At 51.5% G+C, this 21,086-nt stretch overlaps 1 protein-coding gene across 4 annotated transcripts in view; it reads left to right on the top strand.

Annotated features, from left to right (window-relative positions):
* Positions 1-21,086, top strand: part of TMEM184B (transmembrane protein 184B) — a 51,972-nt gene that overhangs the window by 11,829 nt on the left and 19,057 nt on the right. For 2 of the 4 annotated variants that reach the window (XM_036762014.1, XM_036762011.1), the window contains exons 2-3: positions 15,847-16,092; positions 16,839-17,004. In XM_036762014.1, coding sequence (XP_036617909.1) covers positions 15,901-16,092; positions 16,839-17,004 — 358 coding nt within the window. In that variant the 5' untranslated portion in view covers positions 15,847-15,900. Of the gene's footprint in view, positions 1-12,406; positions 12,469-15,846; positions 16,093-16,838; positions 17,005-21,086 lie in introns of those variants that run through there. The other 2 variants (XM_036762013.1, XM_036762012.1) reach the window with 2 other exon arrangements.

The following is a 21,086-nucleotide window of genomic DNA, read 5'->3' as shown; positions in this document are numbered from 1 at the left end:
TGGTCCTCTAGGTCCTCAAGTGCTGCTCTTTGACTGAATCCCAACTTCAAAGAACAAATTCCCTTAAGGAAAGGATCTGTTCTGTAAAACTTGGACTCTGTCAAAAGGCCGCACCCAAGGCAATGTGTGTAAAATACCCTGTAAACCTTTAAGCGAAATCTGTTTATAGCTGTTACTGCTGCTTTAACCTGCCGGTCATAACCCGCCGCCCTCCGTGCCCTCGGGAACTCTCCAGTGCTGTCTCTTACTACATCACTACCCTCAGTTCCACTTCTTCCGTTGTGTAGTCCCCTGCTCAGTCTGGCCAGAAGTGGACGTCTTCCTCCGAGCCCCATGGCTCCTGCCCTGTGGCATTGATAACCCTTTTTTTGTGGCTGTCTGGTGTGGTTTCCTAACTAGGTAGTGAGCACCTAATGGACAAGGATCATGTGTCCTAGAGCGCATTCCCCAAGAGCCTTGACCGTAGTAGGTAATCCATAGATATTCTCTGAATTGAATCAGGACCATGGCTTTCCTGGACTTGGGCTAGGCCTTGGGTAACCTGGCCAGCTGGGGCATGGGGTCATCTGAGGGAAAGATGGGAGATGGATGTTCAGAACTGCCTTGCCCTGGACCCACACTGTGGAGGTTGGGTGCCTCACATACCTAATAGCTGGGCTAGCAAGGGCTGTAAACCTTTTCTGAGCCTCAGTTTCCTCATCTGTAAAATGGAGATAGTATTAGCTCCCTCACTGGTGAGTGTGAGGATCATATGAGATCATGGCCAATGGCTTTACAGACCATAAGAGCTCAGGAAGATGCCGGACTGGTGGCTTCCCTAACTATTCCACCCCTGCCTCTGATGGGTATCTCCTGGCTGTGTGCCATTGGTGTGGCCCAACACACAATCAGTCAGATATTTAATGAGTGTCCAGAGTCCTGGACTCTTGGGCACCTGCACCCTCTCCATCATGTCCCCAGCAGGGGGTCGTCCTGCCTTTTTGTGAAGACCTCCAGTGATGGAGAACTCACCACCTGCCCATTGGCTGCTGTTGTTACCAAGGGCCTTCCTGATTTTGAGCTAAAATCCACCTCATTGTCACCAGAACCCTTTACTTCTAGTTTTGCCCTCTTCAGGGCCCAGCAGAAAAGTCTCCTCCTCCTCTGTGAAATTCCTTTGTGCCATGCAGAAATGAAATAAGGATGCCATAGTTCTCAGTGCCAGGAGGCAACTGGGTGGCTCAGTGGATGGAGCACTGGGCCTGGAGTCAGGAAGACCTGAATTCAAATCCATCCTCAAACACCTACTAGCTGTGTGACCCTGGGCAAATCACTTAACCCTGTTTACCTCAGCTTCCTTGTCTGTAAAGTAGGCTGGAGAAGGAAATGGTAAACCACTCTAGTATCTTTGCCAAGAAAACCCCATGGATGATATTGGCATGTGATGGTCTATGGGGTCAGACACCCCAGAACAACAGTCCCCAGTGGACCAGACTCCTCCCATTACACTCACGTTTCTACTTAAAAGCCCTCACAGATGAGGCATCACTTTGAGAACTAATTGTGACAACTCATATTTCTAGAATACTGTAAAGTTTACAAAGCACTTGGAGCAGCCCCAGGAACTAAGCAGTCTACCTGGTGTTGTGCCCACTTGGCGGATGGGCTCAGAGAGGTCCACTGACTTGTTTAGTCACCCAGCCAGGAAGGAGCAGATTTCGGGAGTTCCTTCCCCTGTCCATAAGCTCAGGGCCTCTGGGCGGCCTTTATCTATTGGGCTGCACCATCCCCTCCCATGTAGGCCTCCATCCAGATAATGCTGTCTTCAGAATGCCCTACAGCTCCTTCCCATAGCCCATACATACCCTTTACTAGTAATATCTAATGACAAAAAAAAAAACCAGGGCAATTCGGTAACTAGTTCAGAATGCTATAGACTGTTCTTGTCTTCATCAGGCATTGTGATTTCATTGGCATAGAGAGCCCCCCTCCATCCATGCACTACTATCCTCCCAGGCATCCACATTTTCTCCCCTTCGCTCACCCGCTGTGGCCACTCTGTTGCCCAAGCTTGCTGTCTCTCCTTGCCTTCCTATCTTCCCTGATGCCTTCCCTTTACTACACTCATATAGCCACCACCTTTGTTTCTCTGGTCTATAGCTAGGGGCTCCAAATTGGTCTCGCCGCCTCCTCTCTCCCAGCTCCAGAACATCACCCACATGGCTGCCAGAGCAATCCTCCTAACATCCAACTCTGGACGTGTTAACCACCCAATAAACTCCAGTAGCTTCCTTTTACTTCTCAGGTCAGATAGGACCCCCTTGCTTTGGCATTTTCACAAAATGGCCCCTTCCTCCCCTTCTAGCCTTGTTATTTTTAATGGTTGTATTTTTCCAGCTAAGAATTTTTCTTTCTATATTACCTTTCACTCCTTCATCTCTTTGGGAAAAAAAAGAGAAAAGAAAAACCCTTGTAACAAATCAAGGAAAGCAAGTTACCACACTGCCATGTCAAAAAAAAAATAGATGCTTCGTTCTTCATCTTGAGTCCCTTGCTTCTTTGCCAGGAGGTGGGTAGGGTAGCATGCTTCATCATCAGTGCCCTGGAATCATGGTTGGTCATTTCTAGCTTTTTAATTTTTATTTCCTAAAAATTTATTATTTGTTTTATTGTGGTTTTCTTTTTAAATTTTGAGTTCCAAACTCTCTCCCTCTTTCCCACTCCCTTCCCCACCCACTGAGAGGGCAGGCAATATGATATCGATTGTACATGTGAAATCACGCAAAACATATTTCTATATTAGCCATATTGGGGGAAAAAGCAAAAAAACCCAATGAAAACAGGAGGATGATACTTCAGTTTGCACTTAGAGTTCTCCCTTTGGAGGGGGAGGGCATGTTTTCATCATGAGTTCTTTAGGATTGTCTTAGGTTGTGTTGATCAAAGTAGCCAAGTCTTTCACGGTCAGTCATCGTTACATGGTTGCTGTTCCTGCCCGCAGTTATTTCCTGGTTCTTCTCACTTCACTTTGTAACATTTCATGAAAGTTTTCCCATGTTTTTCTGAAACTACGCTCATCGTTTCTCATAGCACAGCAGTATTCCATCACAGTCATGTGGCATAACTTGTTCTGCCATTCCCCAGTTGATGGGCATCCCCTTGATTCTAATTCTTTGCCACCACAAAAACAGTTGTTCTCACTATATTTGTACAAAAAGTCCTTTTCTTTTTTTTCTCTGATCTCTTTGGGATACAGACCTGGTAGTAGTATCACTATTTCTTGGTGTCTCATGGAGTCATTAGCTTCCACTTGCCCAATTCTAATTTTTAAGGAATTATTTTCATCAGTGAACTTTTGTACATCTTTTTCATTTGGCTAATTCTGCTTTTTAAGAAGTTCTTCAGTGAGTTTTAGTGCATCTTTTACTAAGCTGTTAATTCTCTTTTCATCATTTTCTTCCACACTCTCGTTTTTTCCCCAATTTTTCCTCTACCACTCTTAGCTCTTTCTTTAACTCTTCCAGGAATTCTTGTTGGGCTTGGCTTTAATGTGCATTTTTCTTTGAGACCTTTTGCTTGTAGGTGTTCTCACATTGTTGTGTTTTTCTGAATTTGTGGCTTAGTCTTCCCTGGCTCTGTAGTAGCTTTTTATGTTTAGGTTCTTTGGTTGCTGTTGTTTGCCCCTTTTCTCAGCCAGCTTCTTGACTTTGAACTTTATGTGAAAGTTGGGCTCTGGTCACCTCAGGGTGGGATGGCACTGTGCCAAGCTTCAGGCTTTTTCATGCCACTGTTTTCAGAGCTAATTCTAGGGGTCTGCATGTTTTGGGTTCTTTGGTCATTGCTCTTCTGGTCTAAACTCTGGTCTTTCCCCAGGAAAGGCCCCTGCTTCCTCGAAGCCATAAGTGCTGACGCTCCTCGTTGCCTGGGAACTGCAACCATGGCCCCTGCTCCATTGTGACTGACCCTCCCCCTGCCCCCACACTCCTCTCTGCCCTGGAACCATCACCCAATTGGCAGTGGAGTTGCCAGTCAGCACCAACTTCACCCAGTGGCAGCAAAGGGTCCCCCGGAATCTCTTTCTGACCAGGTGTCTCACCCCTTTTCCATCTCTGGGCTAAGAACTCCTGAAGCTGCTGCCGCCATTGTCACTCCAGCCTCCAAGGCCCACCCAGTTGCTGGTGTTGCTCTCTGGGCTGGCCCCCAACCCTGTGTCACAGACCTGTCCTACAGACCTTGTGGGCTGGATAAATTTCTCAGGCTGACCTTTTGTGACTCCGTCACTCCAAAATCTGATTTGAGGCATTATTTAAAGTTGTTTGAAGGGGAAGGCAGGGAGAGCCCAGCTCAGTGGCTGCCTCAGATGCGCCATCTTAGCTCCATCCACCCCCATTTCCTGCCTTGTTAGGCACTGCTCCCCTCTATACCCTCCATGGGCCTTTTTGCCGTGTCACTGTTCCATCTCCCATTGGTGCTATTCGCACAATGGCAATCCCCCATTCCTGGAACACTTTCCCTTCTGCCTCTCAGAATCCCTAAGTTTCTTCAAGGCTCTACTCAGGAGCCCTTTCCCTGTACCCTCAGCTGCCAGGACCATCCCCTCCCAGATCCCTCTGATATCCACTTATATTCCAGCTGTCTCCCCTTATAGAAAAGAAGCTCGTTGAAGGCAGAAGCTGGTCTTGCCTTTTTTCTTCTGGTTCTCTAGCACTTAGCAGAGGACTGGCCACCTAGTAAGGCCTTCCTAAGTGCCCCTTGATTGATTGCCTGGTTGAGAATTAAGGTACTTTCCTGGAGTCAGAGCCAGCATGGGACCCAGGCAGGCCTTGAATCTGGCTCTTCCTAACCGAGAGACCCGCCTTCTGCCCACTGCCCTGGCCCCATACAAGCATGTCTTTTGGATTTCGAATAGCTAGTATTTGTGTTGCGCTTTGAAATGTATAAAAAGCTTTACAGATATCTCATTTTGTCTTCAACTCAGCCCAGAATCACTGTAAGTAGTAGGGAACAGAAGTGGCATTGGAACCCAGGCCCTCAGTTCCAAGGCAGTCTGTAATTAATTGCCAGATGAGTGGTATGGAGAGTCCTGGAGAGCAGAGGAGGACTCGCTTAGTCTGGGAGAGAAAGCTTTGTGGAAAAGGTGGGATTGGGGGCCTGAAGCTGGATGTGAACATAGGCGGGGCATCAGGGGAGAGCCTGGTGTGGCGGGAGGTGGGTGGAAGTGGGGGCTTTCTGTAAGGCACTTGTTAGTTAGCTGGGGAACAGAGGGCCTTGAATGGCAGGCCAAGGAGGCAGGAGTTGTACCCTTGGCCTCTGGATTTGAAGACCAGCTCTGCCCCTTATAAACTGTGTGACCTCAGATAGATTAAAATGATTTCCATTTTCTGGGCTTCCTGTTTTCTGCCTCTGTCCTGGATTAGAGGATTTCCCAGGTCCCTTTTAGGCTGAATCACCTGATTCTTACCTCCTTCTAGAGGCTTAGTAGGTCTTTAAAAAAAACAACAGCAGTAACACAGAAACTGTATTAAGCTACCTGGATCAAGGTAGCTTAGGTCTCAGGTCTCCACGTCTTCTTCCTAGGCCAGTGGGGGATTGGTGGCCACAAGAGACAGAGTTCAGGTACCGTCTGCTTCCAGAGCCCTTGGGCCTCCCTGCTGTACTCCAGCCTTGTGTGATCCTGTTTCTAAAGGTTAACCTGTTTGGAGCTCCTGAGTCCTCTTTCTTTGGAGGAGGGCCCACTACTGAGTTTGCTGACCTATGCTAATGTGGGTCAGCCTCCCCACAAAAGGCAGTCACACACATACCAGAAATTAATAGAGCAGATAAAGTTGTATGGAAGCTTGAAAAAATAGCTTGGGTTTTATTGTCACTCCTGAATATGGGAGACTGGAGGCAAGAGAAAGGGAATTCCCTCTTTTCAGAGGCCTGAGTCTGTTAGGAATCATGAGATGCTTGAGCTGAGTTTAGGTCAAAGTCTGTTGTCATTGGGCCATACAAAGTAAGGATTTCTTTTTTAAAAAAAAATCATAACTTCATAAATATTCTGTGGACGTGCATGCTAATTTGTTATAAGTTTAGCATGGATGTTGTGGGTGTTACAGCTGTGTGAGAGAGCTCATCATGGGTAGGAATAAAGACGCTTTGATCCTTTGAGATTAATGAGCAAAACTAGAATTTAGAGTTTTTAGTTTTTAAAAATTAAAATAGAAATGGCCTTCCCCCTTTACTTCCCCCCCTCCCCAAGCATGTTCAGAAATGGATGGCGGTTGGGAGTTAAGAAAAAACAGAGGAGAAGAAGGTCATGAAGAAGACCCAGCAGAGGAGAAAGATGAACTAGCTTGTCACAATTAGCAATCTGTAAACTTGGCAGTCTGATGCTAGGGAGTGGGTGGGTGGCAGTGGCCCATTTAGAACAGGCCGTGATGCATCAGATGGGACTTGCTCTCAACTGGCTGGTTGGGATGTGCTGCTGTTGGGAACGTGTGCTTCATCACATAGTCAGAATTCTAGGATAAGTAATTAGTTTCAGAGGAAATCATGGATGGGGAAGGTTGGAAGAAACTATCATCGGCCACCCATAGGAAACCTTCTACAGGCCCTTCCCTCCCAGCCAATGACCTCAATTTCATTCAGTAGCTATTTAATAAGTTATAATGCACCATGTTATATATTTAACATATATACATTTTTAATATATATCAGGCACATACTAGGCCTTGGGGAGACAAAAACACCTCCTGCCCCTCAAGGAATTTGTATCCTACAAAGAGGAAATAGATAGAAAATATATAGAGAATAATGGAGTTGGAAGGCAGGAAAAAGGAAAGAACTTCCTACTTTACCAAGATGGCAGCCATTTCTGTGAGCACTCTCTTCTCTAGTTCTGTGTAACTTAGAATCTCTTGTAAACTCAACCCCCTTCCTCCTTCCTGTCTCAGGGATCGAGTTGGCCTTCCTTCTTGCCAAGAGTAGCCGCTCTCTGCTTGTGCCCTTGGCCTCATCCCCTCTAAGGTCCTGCTGCATTTCTGGATCCCATGGTCTTTTCTCTCTTTGTCCTTGGCCTTTCTGCAGCATTTGACGTTGGAAATTATGGTTGCCTCCCTGGTCATCTACCTGTCTGACCCCTCCTTTTGGGCCATTTTGCTACTCTGGCTTCCTCGATGTGAATGCCTCCTGGGCACTGTTCTTGGCCTTCTCTTGTGTTTCTGAACTCAGTGTCTTAGAGATCTCATCCCCTGCCAAAGACCATCTTTTTGAAGATGACTCCCAGCTGTGTGTATGCAGGTGTAATTGGGAGGCAGCATCAACTGGGAGAAAGAGCATTGGCTCTGGAGTTCAAGGGTCATGGATCCAGATCTCCATCTGCCAGCTTCGTGGGACATTGGGCAAGTCCCTTAGTTTCTCTGGGCCTCAGTTTCCCCATCTGTAAACTGAGGAGGTTGGCCTCCTTGACTTCTGAGTTCTCTAAACCTATGATCTCTCGCCTGTGCTCTGGTCCCACATGTCTAACTTCCTACTTCTTCCTCAGCACATTCAAAACTGAAAGTCCCTCAAAGCTGGTCTTGTCTCCTAGCTTCTCCTTCTCCTGACGGCCTGTCCAGAACTCTCGATCCTGAAACCTTGGAGCCCTTCTTTGTCACTCCCTTCTTCCTCACCCTGGACATCCGGTCAGTTGCCAGCCTTCCCGGTTCACCTTGCCTCCCACTCCACTTCCCTACTCACGAGGCCACTGGCCAGGCCTTCTCACCTCTTACTTGCACTAAGAGGTCTCCAGGCTTTCGTTCTCTCCCCTCTTGGTTCCATTCTTCATGCCGGAAGCTCAGTAAGTGCCAGGATCCATTATCACATCCTGTGTTTGATGTTCAAAGCCCCGAGTAGCCTGGCCCCTTCCTCCCTGCCCCACTTTCTTACCCCTTGCTCCCATACGTGTATTTCTCACCCTAGTGATGCTGGTCCTGGCTGGTCCTGGCTGGTCCTGGCTGGTCCTGCCTCGTCCTGCCTCTGAACGTCGTCTCTGGCTCTCCCTTCTCATCTCCTCCTCCTAGCTTCCAAGTACCAGCTGAAATCTTCCCTTCCACCTTCCCCTAATGCCTTCCCTCAGTTAATGATCCCCAGTTTATCTGCACGTAGCTCATAGGTGTTTGCCTAGTGTCTTTCCCATCAGACCAGAAGCTCCTTGGGGGCAGGCGCATCTTTGTACTCTCAGCACTTAGCACACAGGGTGCCTGGCTTATACAGTAGGCACTTAATGAATACTTGTTGACCTGGTACTTTGTCTAGGTCTCTCCTCACATTTGTTGTATCTTAGAAGCAGCTGGGAGTCAACCTTAGGCTAGAGGGCTCAGCCTGGAGTCAGGAAAAGCTGAGTTCAAATCCTGTCCTGGATACTTCCTGGCTCTGTGCCCCTGAACACTTCTGTCTGCCTCAGTTTCCTCTTCTGTGAAATGGCATAATAACAGCTCCTCTTCCCTTCCAGGGTTGCTGTGTCAGGGCTGCTTTGCTTGGCAAATGGGAAGGTGCCCTAGCTCACCTTCATGACCTTTATCCCCAGCAGTTCCATACCTTGTACATACTTTGGCATGTCAGAGGCCCTCTAGGCACTGCCTCCAGCCCATTCATCCTGTAACATCTCCATCACCACGGCTAGATCTATAAAGCACCAATAACGAGTTCAGAGTGCCTTCCTGTGTTGACTCACTTGATCCCATGATGCCTCTCTTCTCATCCTGCGTGTCCCTCATGGCTTCCCCGCCCCCCCCCCATACCTGTGCCCTTCCCCAGGTCTTCACCCACATGCTGAAAGCCTCCCTCTCGATGTCTCCACGTTGCCTGGAGACCAGTGCAGTGCATGGGCTATCTACGTGTGGCCCCTTACTCCTGCCCCTTGACAGTCCTGCCTCCATCTTCCCTGTGATGAAGACCATCTCACCACTTCTGCATGGTTCTTCTCTGCTAACAGGCGCCAGGTTGGTGCCTCTGTTGTCTTTTGGGGGACCTGCAACGTCAGTTCTTCAGAGGCTAGTATTCCATGACTCAGAAGCATTCCGGATCACAAGGAGAATGTTGGTGCCAACAAGGTGGGCATCTGCTTCAGGGAGACTCTGGGGTATTTAGAAACACTGCACTGTTCCCAGAGTTTTCCAGCTGATTGTCACCCTCCTGGTCAAGTGTGGACCCAGTTCAGTGTCCATCAGTCCACGATGTCTCTCCCAGACTTGTGTCGTGGACCAGCTCAGTGGTCATCTCACTCTGATCCTGGTCAGCCCTAGGGTTTTCCTGCCATGCCTTCCTAGGTCCTCCCCTCTGAGGGGCTCCCTGGTCCATTAGGATTCTGCTCAGGAAGCCCTCCTTGACCAGGTGCCTGACACCTCTGGCCAGCCCTGGCCTTGTTTTTCTTTTTCTTTCTTTTCTTTTTTTTTAATAAGTTTTATTTTTAGTTTTCAACATCCACTTCCATAAGTTTTAAATTTTCTCTCTCTCCCTTCCTTGTCCCTCCTCAAGACGCCATGCAATCCGATATAGGCTCTACATATACATTCCTATTAAACATTTTCTCTTTAGTCATCTTGTATAGAAGAATTAGAATGAATTGGAGTAACCATGAGAAAGAAAAAAACAAAACAAAAAAAGAAAAGTTTTCTTCGCTCTGCATTCAGTCTCCATGTTTCTTTCTCTGGATGTGGATGGCATTTTCCATCATGAGTCCTTTGGATTTGTTTTAGGTCCTTGCATTGCTGAGAAGGGCTAAGTCTGTCAAAGTCAGTCATCTCACACTGTGGCTGTCACTGTGTACGGTGTTCTCCTGGTTCTGCTCACTTCACTCTGCATCAGTTCGTATAAGTCTTTCCATGTTTTCCCAAAATGTGCCTGCTCGTCATTTCTTATAGCACAGTAGTATTCCATTACATGCATAGACCACAACTTGTTCAGCCATTCCCCAATTAATGGTGCCCCTTGTTTTCTGACTCTCTGTATTTAGAATCAGGGTGGTGTTTTCCAGTCATTGCCATGGTCACACCTTTCAGGGAATCTGTAAGATTTTAACGAAGGCTCTGCAGGAGCCTCTTCTGCTCATCCCTCTTTGGATGTCCTTCTTACAGCGTCAACTCCACATCTTCCCCAAATGGGCGGCTCTTCCCAGCCTCACTTCTGGGAATGACAGGAATCATTTCTTCAGTCATCGAGCACTCAGTAAGCCCCAGCTGTATGTGCCAGATTCTGTGGATGCAGACTCCTGTCTTCTTTGCCCCAAGACTGCTGATTTGCCCCTGCTGATTGTGTGTTTTGTCTCTCCCTCCTCGGGATGGCTAGCCTCTGTGCCTCCAGTATCCTCCTCTGTAATCCATCCTGTGTATAGGGAGATAGGTCTCCCTAATGCCCAGCTTAGCTCAGATCACCCCCCCTCCTCACCAGCACTCAGAATTTCCCAAATAAAATTCCAGCTCCTTAGCTTGGCATTTGAGACCTTTGTAATCTCCCCCTACTGTCCTCGATTCCCCACTTCTACGAGTGTGGGTGACTTGCTGTTTTCTAAGGAAGACTTGAACTTTGACCGTGGCTCATGATACTCGGAGCCCTGCTGGTCTTATTCCCACCAATTGACCTCCAACCTCCTCGAAGCTTTTCTTGAGGAGGAGATGGCCCTTTTCCTCTGCCTGGACGACAGCCTTTAAATTCTGCCTTAGGCTTAGAGTTACTAGTGTCCATTTACCTTGAGGCAGAGCTCCTGCCTCATTCATCTTTGTCTCCCTCTAGTGCCTAGACCAGGGTCTTGTACAAAAGGGGCACGCAGGGAAGATGAGGCTTGCGGATGTGTTCCCTGGGGGCTCTGGGGATCCTACTCTCTTCTCTCAGAGGAAGCCCAGAAATGGGAATGCCACTGAGAGGGAGATCTAGAATTCATTTCCATGGGATTCTGAGGGAATGTGGGCTGGCCTTTGTGGTATGGCCTAAGTAGAAACACTTGGGCTCCGAAAGACCACAGGTCAGTCATGTCTGTGAGCCACCATTTCCCACAAACACACCACAGTCTCTCTAGCTGAGGCTCACTCAGTCTCCTCGTCTATAAAATGGGCCCCTTGCAACTTGTGCAGCCCGTTGTAAACTCTAGATGTCCTAGGTCATTGTAGGGGGCGATGAGAGCAAATTGTCTCTGCTGGAAGAAGGGGCATGGAATCCTCTCAGTCCCTTTGTTGTTGTCAGAAATCCTTCAAAAACTGGCGCCTGCCAAAGCCTTTGGAGTCCTGAATACCGGCCAGCCAGGGTTTTCCCCACATGCACCTGCTTCAAGGTTGAGGCATTGGGCAGAGGAGAAATATGGAAGCCAGCAGCCCCTGTCCTGCCTGGGCCCTGGTGGAACAAATCAGAGAAGCTCATTCTTCCTGTTCATCTCCTCCTCTCTAGATCCAGACCCATGGTGGGGGGGGGAGGGGTGTGGACAAGGCAACTGACCCTCACTGTTGTCTGGTCCTGTTGGAGAAGGGAACTGAGCTGGCTCTGGGTTCTTTTTCCTTCTTAGGCTAATCTGGCCGACACCTGATGTCACACATGCTGAGGCAACGAGTGTGTTTCCTGGACCTGATTTGGTGGTTTTGAATGTTGGTGATAGGGTTAGGGCTGTGACTCATGTGCTTATGCGTGCTGGAGTCAAACATCCCATCTGGGGATCTTGTGATGCCTCCTCCCCATTCTGGAAGTGCCTGGGAACATGTTGTAGATGGGTGATTTGGAATCTCTCTCTCTCCTTTCTTTCTCTCTTTGTCTCTCTTTTTCTTCCTTCCTCCCTCCCTCCCCTCCCCTTTCTCTATCTCTCTCTCTCTCTCTTTCTCTCTCTCTCTTTTCCTTCCTTCCTTCCTTCCTTCCTTCCTTCCTTCCTTCCTTCCTTCCTTCCTTCCTTCCTTCCTTCTTCATGGCACCCTTGGAGACACCCTGGGGGGGTGGCTATCATAATATCAGGGCTGGGCATCGCGGGTCTAGAGTTTCTGAGGAGCTCCAGTTTTGAACCACGTATATTACAGTCTGGGTGAAGCTGCCATCTTTCTTACCTCCTCTTCCACCCTTCAGATCTCTCCTCCCATTCCCTCAAGGCTCTTGATCACTGTAGGGGTCTTTGGTGCACACTTTTACAACCTGCATGGAAATTGGCGCTACCTGGGATCCTCTTTCAAGGAAGTCCTGGGATGACCTGATTTTGGCCTTGGGAGGTGTTGGCAAGCCTGCACTTGTTTATGTGAAGCCTAGAGAGGTGGAAGCCTGAGTGATCCAGCCAAATTCCATGATTTACGGTGTTTCCTAGTAGGCCTGTGCTGCCTAATGCCGGACATCTAACGAGGTGTGGTTTCCCCTCCTGGTTTCCACTGGCTGCTGGGTAAAGGGATTACAAAGAGCTGCCCAAGCCAGGAAACAAAAGGGTTTCTGGGGCTTTGTTTGGAACAGCACAAAGCAGCTGGGAAGAGAAATGATCCCCCACCGTCCTGACCTTGGATTAAGTAGGTGGGGGCCCAGAGTATAAAAGAAGGGGGTGAGAGTGAGCAGCTGGAGGGAGCCCACCTAGAATCTTAGCATCTGGGGAGTTGGGACTTGGATCATCTAGTGCAGGGGTTCGGAACCATTTTTATGTGCCCTGGACCTCTCTGGCAGGCAGTCTGGTGAGCCCTCGGACTCCTCAGAAGAGTGCTTCTTAAAATACATTGGATTACAAAGGAAGCCAGCGGCAGTGAAGTATACGTCAAATTGACTTCTTTTAAACAAGGTTCCGTACTCCAGTTTTAGAACCCCCGCTCTGGTCCGAGCTGGTGTCTGCTAGCTGCACGGAGCCACTCCCCAGCCTCCCTGTACCCTCAGCTGGGCCCTGGTTAGTGACAGCCAGCTGCTGCAAGACCTCAGTAGGCAGCCCCTCTATTGCTGAATCACTGCGTCTTTAGACATTCTCTCTTGATACTGAGCTGAAATCTGCTTTCTGGCCTGTAATCTGTGCTCGTTAGCTTCAGGTGCCAAAGAGGACACAAACGGCCCCACCCTGCCACCCCCTCCAGGTGTCAGAAGAATCTTCCTGAGACATTAGTCTGACCATTTCATTCATTCCCTTCCTAAGAAGCTTTCCCTCCTTCCCTGTTGGCTTGAGATTAAAACACAGTTCCTCCGCCAGGCGCTGAAGGCTGACCAGAGTCTGGTTCCAAGCTCACGTTCTCGACCTCGTCCCTGTCCCTCTGAGGCCCAGCTAAGCTTCTGTTCCCTTTTTGATTGGCCCATGTTACCTCAGGTTCTCTATGGTTGGATTTAATCAAAGGGCCGCACTGGAAGACCTAGAGGGCCACATGTGGCCTTGAGACCAAAGGTTCCTCACCCATGCCCCAGGCCTTCGAAGCTCTAGCTTTCTCTATCCAAGGTTTATTTAGTCCAGCTGTTACCTCCTTCCTTTGTGAAGCTTTCCCTGATTCTCTCCCCTCCCCTGGTGGTTGGCACTTTCTCTCTCCTTTAAAGTAAATGCCTTGTGGGAGTTTTAAAATAGGGATCCATGGTTTTTCATCCCCTCCATGTGAGCCCTCACTTAGGGGCTCACAGTTCCTGGCTCTGTGGTCAGAAGATCAAGCTCAGATCTTGCCCCTGAAGGTCTCCACAGTGAAGAGGTTGAAGAGGATGATCTTGGGGGGGTCTCTTCCAGTCCTAGTTCTGGGGTGCTATGCTATTAATAAGTGTTTGGGGGAATAAGCGGTCCCCCAACTTCTTCTGTGGATGGAGAACTCCCTACCCACCAACCCAGTACCAGCCATTTTTGGTCAGTTCAGATTCTTGGTTAGAAAAGCCTTATGTTAAAGTAAAAGCTGCTTCCCTCTAACATCCCCTGGTGGTCCTGGTTCTCGTCTCTGAATCGTGATGGCAGAAATGATATGCCCTAGATATGCCAACTGTCTGACTTGGCATCCCTGGCTGTTAATAGTCGCTGCTACAGGGACCTTTCAGAAGAGGCCTTTCCTGAGTCTTCCAGATGTCACTTCCTGCCCCACCCTTCATCCCTGCCCCTTCTCGTTTGTTGTATCTATCCTGTACTTACTGGGTACCAGTAGAAGGGAAGCCACCTGAGGGCAGGACCCGTCTTGGTCTCCTATGCTTTGCACAGTCTGGTAGAGAGGATATATGTGATAAATGCACATTGGTTGATTGCATTGTCTTGGGAGCCCCAAGGTAATTGGTTTTGCTTGTTTGGCTGAGGAGCTGGCCTGGGTTGTTTGCTGACTACCATTCTGGCATAGAGTCAGCTCTGGTTGGGAACCGAGTTGGGGATTATCTGGTGCAGCCCCCTGCCTCCAGAAATAGAAGGTAGGATGATCATAGCTAGAGAGCTGGAAGGGAACTTAGAGTCTGTGAGTCATTTTGCAGATGAGGAAACTGAGTCCAAGAGAGATTGCCACCTGCCCCGGGGTCCCCCAGCTAGTGAATGCCCGAGACAGGATTTTCCTCACCCAGGTTCAGCGCTCTGCCCACTGCACCATCCTGCCTCTTTATGGGGGAAGCATCCGGGGCCTAGATGCCTTGGCCGAGGCGCAGTGAATGAGGATCAGGGCCGGGACGATGCCCAGCCTGCCACCCTCCCCGCACCCCCGGTGTCTTGCTCGTCGCCTCATGTCCCAGCCTCACGGCTTTTTGGATCGGTCTCGGCTCAGTCCAGCAGCTTATTATTAAATTCTCCTTTGCGTTTGTTGATTTGGCATTTCCGGTCACTGGGAGCCTCGGCAGTTTGGGGCAAAGGGAAATTGTTCCTGTGCCGCCCAAGTGGGAGGTCCACACTGGAGCAGCGGTGCTAAGGTTTCAGACATTTTCAGACAGCAGGTGGAGGAATTACTCCAGCTTGGGCGGATGGCACTTACAGGCCTGCCCGCAGGTGGCAGCAGTGAGCCCAGGCCTTCCTTCCAGGGTTTGTTTCTTGTGTCAGTAGGCCATGGGAATGGGGCATGTTCTGGGGCATCTCCGGCAGGCCCTGCTTGATGTTCCTTGCCCAGTCTTGAAAGCAGGTATGAGGCCTATGGGTCCTTCCCACACTCTCCCGAGCTAGATGGACCTTCCCCAGGAGAGGACCCCGGATGCAGTAGAAGGTGCCCCAGATGCGGTGTCCCAGCCATGCCAGCTATGGGCATAGCTTCTCAGAGCCTCATCTGTGAAATGGGCACAAGCAGTGCATCTATATAACTGGAACAAGGATCCACCTTGGTTTTGAAGGAGAGAGAGAGAGAGTGTGTGTGTGTGTGCGCGCACACTCGCACATGGTGGGGTAGTGTTAAGAGTTTCTGTGGAAGTTGGTGGAAAGGACGGAGGACAAAGGACAGGGGGAAGTTTCACTATGACAGCGCCAAAGATCAAGGAAGGCCATGAGCCAGAGGAGCCCAGGTGAATGGAGGACCGGGGGGACTGGGCAGAGGCATTGAGGCCCCTCTGCTCAAGCCTTGATCCCCTGGCCAGCCTTCCGACACCTCTGGCACGGCCTCTTCCATCCAGTCACCCAGGCCTTCCGACTGGTCCACAGACAGCATTCCTAGAACTCCCTCGGCCTCCACTCTGACTATGACCTCCTTGGCTTCCGTTAAGTCCCAGCTAAAAACTTCCTTCCTATTGGAAGTCTCCCCCCACCCCTCTTCATTCTACTGCATTCCCACCATCACTCATTGGCTTGTTGGTACACATTTGCTCATTGTCCCCACCATTAGAGTATAAGCTCCTTGAGGGCAGGAACTACCTTTTGCCTCTTTTTGTATTCCCAGCACTGAGCACAGTGCCTGGCGTATAATAGGTGCTTCAGACTTGTTTATTGATTGATTGTGGTTGCCTTGATCATGCCTTTGCCCTAATACTCAGGTGTTTTCCTTCCCTCTCCAGGTTCACTTGCTACTTCCAGGGCTTCCCTAAGGGAAGCCGTCACCAGGAAGCACCATGATGGTGACCCAGGCTGTGCTGGCCCCCGAGCCAGCCTCCCCACCCACCACAGCAGCACCCCCTAGCTTCTCCTGGATCCCCGAAGGCAGCCCGACTGCGATGGAGCAGCCCATCTTCCTGATGACCACCGCAGCCCAGGCCATCTCTGGCTTCTTTGTGTGGACAGCCTTGCTCATCACCGGCCACCAGGTGAGCCTTAGGGCTGCCACCTCTCTCCCCTGGGTCCCTGAGCTCCAGCCTTGGTGGGGAAGAGGAAGACAGGCGGGCAGGCCCCACGGTGGCTGGGCAATGACAGACGTGTCTCATTCAGACTTCCGTCACGAGCCCCGTGTGGGCAGCCCTGGTGACCCCAGCCCTTCACTGACTTCAGGGGCCCCCAGCAGATGGAGGCTGGATTCTTAGGCTTCTGGGCAGCCTCATCTTGGCTTTGAGCTCCCAGGGAAGGGGCCGGCTCCTGTGGGCCTGCCTGTTTGGGGGTAGCCGGGCTTGGGGAGCAGGCTCCTTTTGTAGACCACTTCCTGGTAGTCTTTTTTCATCCTCCCAATATCCCAAGACACTTCTAGGGCCACTGGGAGTTGAGCTACTGCTGACACCCCACGTTAGGGGCTCCAGAGGCCCTTCAGGAAATGAGTGCTAGAAGAGTTTTCCCATTTCATAATTGAAGTGGACAGCGCTCTGAGAGGTGCTGGGAGCTGCTGGAGCCAGGTTTTGGACCCATGTGTTCCAGCCCCTGATCCAGGCCTCTGGGAGGCTGACTCTGCACAGGTTCATGTGGGCCATACCCTCAGCCGCAGGCCTCCTGGCCTTGCGCCGGTGACCCCAGACCTCCCACTGCCCCTTGTTCCATGGTCTCTTAGGGGCTGGGGGGGGTCTCTGGCCTGACTTTCTGAGCCCCCTCCCCTAGGCTCATGGTGCCGTTCTGGCTCTGCCCCCAGATCTACAGACACCTGCGCTGCTACAGCTGCCCCAATGAGCAGCGCTACATCGTCCGCATCCTCTTCATCGTGCCCATCTACGCCTTTGACTCCTGGCTCAGCCTCCTCTTCTTCACCAATGACCAGTACTATGTGTACTTTGGCACCGTGCGTGACTGCTATGAGGGTAAGGCCCATGTGGGGCCTGGGAGCTTGGGGGCGTGGGGGCGTGGGGGTGCAGGGCCCAGCCCGGACCCTGGGGGAGGGAATGTTGCCCCTGGTCTGGGAGCTTTGATGCCAGGCAGTGCCTGCTTCTGCCTGGCATCCCCTGCTGCTGCTGCCTGTGAATCCCCCAGGCTGCAGGCTTCACTGCTTGGCCTCCTTACTATTGGGGTGGGCATTCCCAGCCTTGGTTTCTCTGGATCATGGTTGGCGTGAAGGCAGGTTTCCTCAGTGCTTCATTTGCTGAGCTTTCCTAAAATGGTGGAGGGCACAGACGCACGTCCCATTTTCTAGATTGGGGAGGTGGGGCAGAGGCCCCAGCCAGGGAGGCTGCTCCCAACAGGCTTTCTCCTGGCCCATTCCAATGGGTGGAAATCCCTTGGCATGCAGCCCATCCTTGTTGTATTTGTCCCTGTTGCCCAGGTCCACTCCAGGCACAGTCACCTGCCCCAGGGGCCAGGTGGGCAGAGCCCCTTCTGTTCCCTCTCTCTTGTCTGGAGCATGGCCCCCGCAGAAGAGGCTGCTTCTCTCCCACCCCCCCACCCTGCCCCTGCCACCAATGATGAAGCATTTCCCTGCAGCAGCCCTGGGAGGTGGGCAGTGCCAGCCACGCCCCCAACTTACAGATGTAGAAATTGAGGCACTCAGTGTGGTCAGCAAGTAAATGAAGGGACCAGGACTGGAAGCAGAAGCCCAGAGCCTTTCCATTCTGTTCTCTGCCCTGACCCCCAGGCCCTATTTCTTCTTCCTCAAAGCCCTCCAGATACCTGGGGTGGAGGGGGGGGAATGCCTTGTCCTCAAAAGTGCCCACCTTTTTCCATGCACTGCCTGCTGCCCCTGGAGAAGTAAGCCAGAGAAAGCCCCTACCCCTATTTGATGCAGAGACTGAGGCACAGATTAACCACATGCCCTGTCTCCTCTGCCAGAGCCAGAAGTTCAAGTGAGCCCTCCAGAATTCTCCCTGCTAATACAGAAGGCTCCTCCCCAGAGCCGTGATGGGGCTGAGACCCAGGGGAAGCCAGCAAGGCCTCCAGCATGCATCTGGAGGAGCTCCCTAGGAAAGCTGCTCTAGAAGCAAAGGTCCGGCCTGGCCCTGGGGATGGGGCCTCCCCTTGTCGTGGCAGAGCCCCAGTCTCACTTCCTTGGCCAGGAAGAGGCCTCTGGCTTTCTGCCGCCATCAGCTGGGCCTCCGGGAGGCTCCTGGGCACCCTCCTCTGCCCGAGGACCCAGCCAGCTTCCTAAGCCCTTTGACAAAGCCCATGAGGTGGTGGCAGATGGTGGGCGGACCCTCCCCTGCCCCACAGGCCATCTTTGTTCCTCTCCTGCCTGCCTCCCCCGATGAAGCCAGTGGCAAAGCCGAGCAGGAAGTCTGCTGCCCTGTGAAGCTCATCCCCTAGCAACAGCTGTCCTCCCCTCCCTTTCTCTGAGGGTGTTTGCTTAGGGTTCAGGCTACCCTAAAGGCCACCAGCTTTCGGTGTCTCCAGTCAGTGTGGCTGACTTCCTGTCTTCTCCCATCTGGCACCTGGGATCACTTTTCTTCAGCATGCTTTATTCTGTGCAGCCAGGTGTTCAGCCACAGCTGTGCCTGTGTGGAGCTAAAGAATGGAGTGTGTGTGTATGTGTGTGTGTGCACACACACGCATGCATGTCTGGGTGTATGTGTGAGTGTGTGTGTAGGGGGGTGTGAGTGTGTGTGTGTCTCTGTGAGTGTCTGGGTGCATATCTGGGGGTGTGTGTGAGAGAGAGAGTGTGTGTGGGTGTGTGCGAGTATGTGTGTGTGTGTGGGGGGGTGTGTCTGAGTGTGTGTGCATGTCTGCCTGTGTGTGTGTGTGTGTGTGTGTGTGTGTGTGTATGTGTGTGTGTGAGAAAGTGTCTGTGTGCGTGTCTGGATGTGTGTGTGAGATTCTCCTAATGCTCCTTTACTTCTCCTATTTTACTCCCCCTTGACTTCTGGGAAGGGGTGGGGGTCCTCTGCTTTATGGAAGGGGAAGAGACTTGAGCTGTCACAGATTTCAGGGCTTCTCCAAGGTTATTTTCATTTTCCTTCTCTCTAGGCTTTCTGTTTGCCAGATTTCTATCAAAGCACACACTGGGAAGCCCCAGACTTGTAGGGGGATAGGTTTGTGATCACAGCGAGGGGCTGAGCTATGTAAGGAACGAGAAGATGCAGGTCTTGCCATCCATCCCCCTGCCCCTGAGTACGGTCACCCCCAAGAGGGAATTGTCTGTCCTTGCCTTGACATATTCAGAGGAACTTCGGGTGATCGAGGCCCTGGGCTCTGGAGCTGGCAGGGACCTTCACCAGTCCCTTCCTTTGACAGACAAGGAAATGGTGACTGAGAACAATGGAGTCACTCGCTCAGGGCCAGACCTTGGCTTCCCAGTACGGGGCCCTGGCCGCTGTAGCTGCCATGGCCACCGTGGCCCAGCAGCCCTAGGAGCCAAGGAGGCCTTCATGAAATGTCTTCATTCTTTCTCTTATCTTTTAAGTCTGCCTCTGCTCCTGGTAGAAATAAGTTTATTAATGAGGGGACTGCTCACCCAGACAGTGTACCCATCCTGCTCCTTCTCCTGGCCTTTTTCTGACCATGGCCAGCTTTACCAGCATTTCCACTGTTGGGGCACAAGAGCAGAGTTAAGCTGGAGCCCCAGTCCCTTTATGTCTGGTCCCCTGCTTGCAGCCTTGCCCTGGGGGAGAGAGCCTTGATCTGGGCATTGGGGGGTAGGGACTGGCAGGTAAGGGGGGTCAGCATGTCCAGAAGGGGGAGGGGGTGCTGACTTGGAAGGCCAGGGGGATCCAGGAAGGGGAGGAGATGCTGCTTTGGAAGGCCAGGAGGATCTAGGAGGGGGAGGGGGCACTGCCTTGGAAGGCAAGGGGGTCCAGAATGGAGAGGGGGCGCTGTCTTGGAAGGCCAGGGGGATCCAGAAGGGGAGGGGGGCACTGCCTTGGAAGGCCAGGGGGATCCAGAATGGGGAGGGGACACTGCCTTGGAAGGCCAGGGGGGATCCAGGAGGGGGAGGGGGCGCTGCCTTGGAAGACCACGCCTGAAGCTCTGAGACAGAGGCTCTCCTCTCAGACTGTCCCTAAGAACAAGGCCACTTGGAGAGATGATCCCTTAGCTGTTTTCAGTCTAAACGCTTTTCAATCTAGTTGCCTTGCTGAGGGCAGAGTTCTTGTTTCCCCATTTGACTGTGCCCTCTAATCCTTCCTGGAGCAGCTTTGTTGGGTGTATACTGGAGACAGCTGCTCCGGCCAGGGTGTGGATGGAGGCTTTTCCCAGCTGCCCCTGGGTCCGCCTTATTCTTACCCTCCTGCTGCTATCCAGGAGCTCCTGCCGCCAGGGGGTCAGCAGAGGGCTGGCTAAGAGAGGAATAGCCTCAGTAAGTGCTTCTGGCCACTCCTGGGGACAGGTCTCAGGCGCCTAGAGGGAGAAAGACGGCCAGTGGGCAGCCCAGAGCAGACTGAGGCCGTCTTGGGCTGTATTGGCAGAAATGTGATGTCTAGAGCAAGGAGGCTGCGCATCCTGTAAGCTTCTGCCCTGTTCTCAGACATCCTCTCAAGGACCTTGGTCTCTTCTGGACACTGGTCTTTAGAGAAGACGTTGGCAGTGGGGGAGGGTGCCAGCCCTCACCTCCACTCCAAACCATCTTCTCAGAGGATCTGGAGGGGGCAGGGAAGGGAGAGGCAGGAAGTGGAGGGAAACGTCTGTCTGCCTTTGAGCATTTGAGAGCTATCTTATGGAAGACAGTCGGCTCAGGAGCCCGGCATGAAACTGCGGAGGCTGATCTCAGCTCCTCCTCACAGTGAGAGTGGCCGGAAGGGAAGCGGGTCCTCTCAGGAGGCTACAGGGTCCCAGTCCTGGAGGCTTCCACTCAGCCTGCCTCACCACTTTTTGAGGAAGCTGTACAGGGTATTTCTGTTCTCAGGTGGTTTTGAGAAAGTGGCTCCTGAGGTTTCATCCAACAGTGAGATTTTGTGGTTTGAAGTCACACGGGAAGGGGGGGGGCAGATTGTAAGAGAAAGCCATCGAACATGGAAATGGGCTG

The sequence above is a fragment of the Trichosurus vulpecula genome, chromosome 5, assembly GCF_011100635.1.
Source record: "Trichosurus vulpecula isolate mTriVul1 chromosome 5, mTriVul1.pri, whole genome shotgun sequence".
In the NCBI taxonomy this organism is placed as follows: domain Eukaryota; kingdom Metazoa; phylum Chordata; class Mammalia; order Diprotodontia; family Phalangeridae; genus Trichosurus; species Trichosurus vulpecula.
Note: the sequence above shows the minus strand (reverse complement) of the source record. Positions and strands in the feature narration are given on the sequence as shown.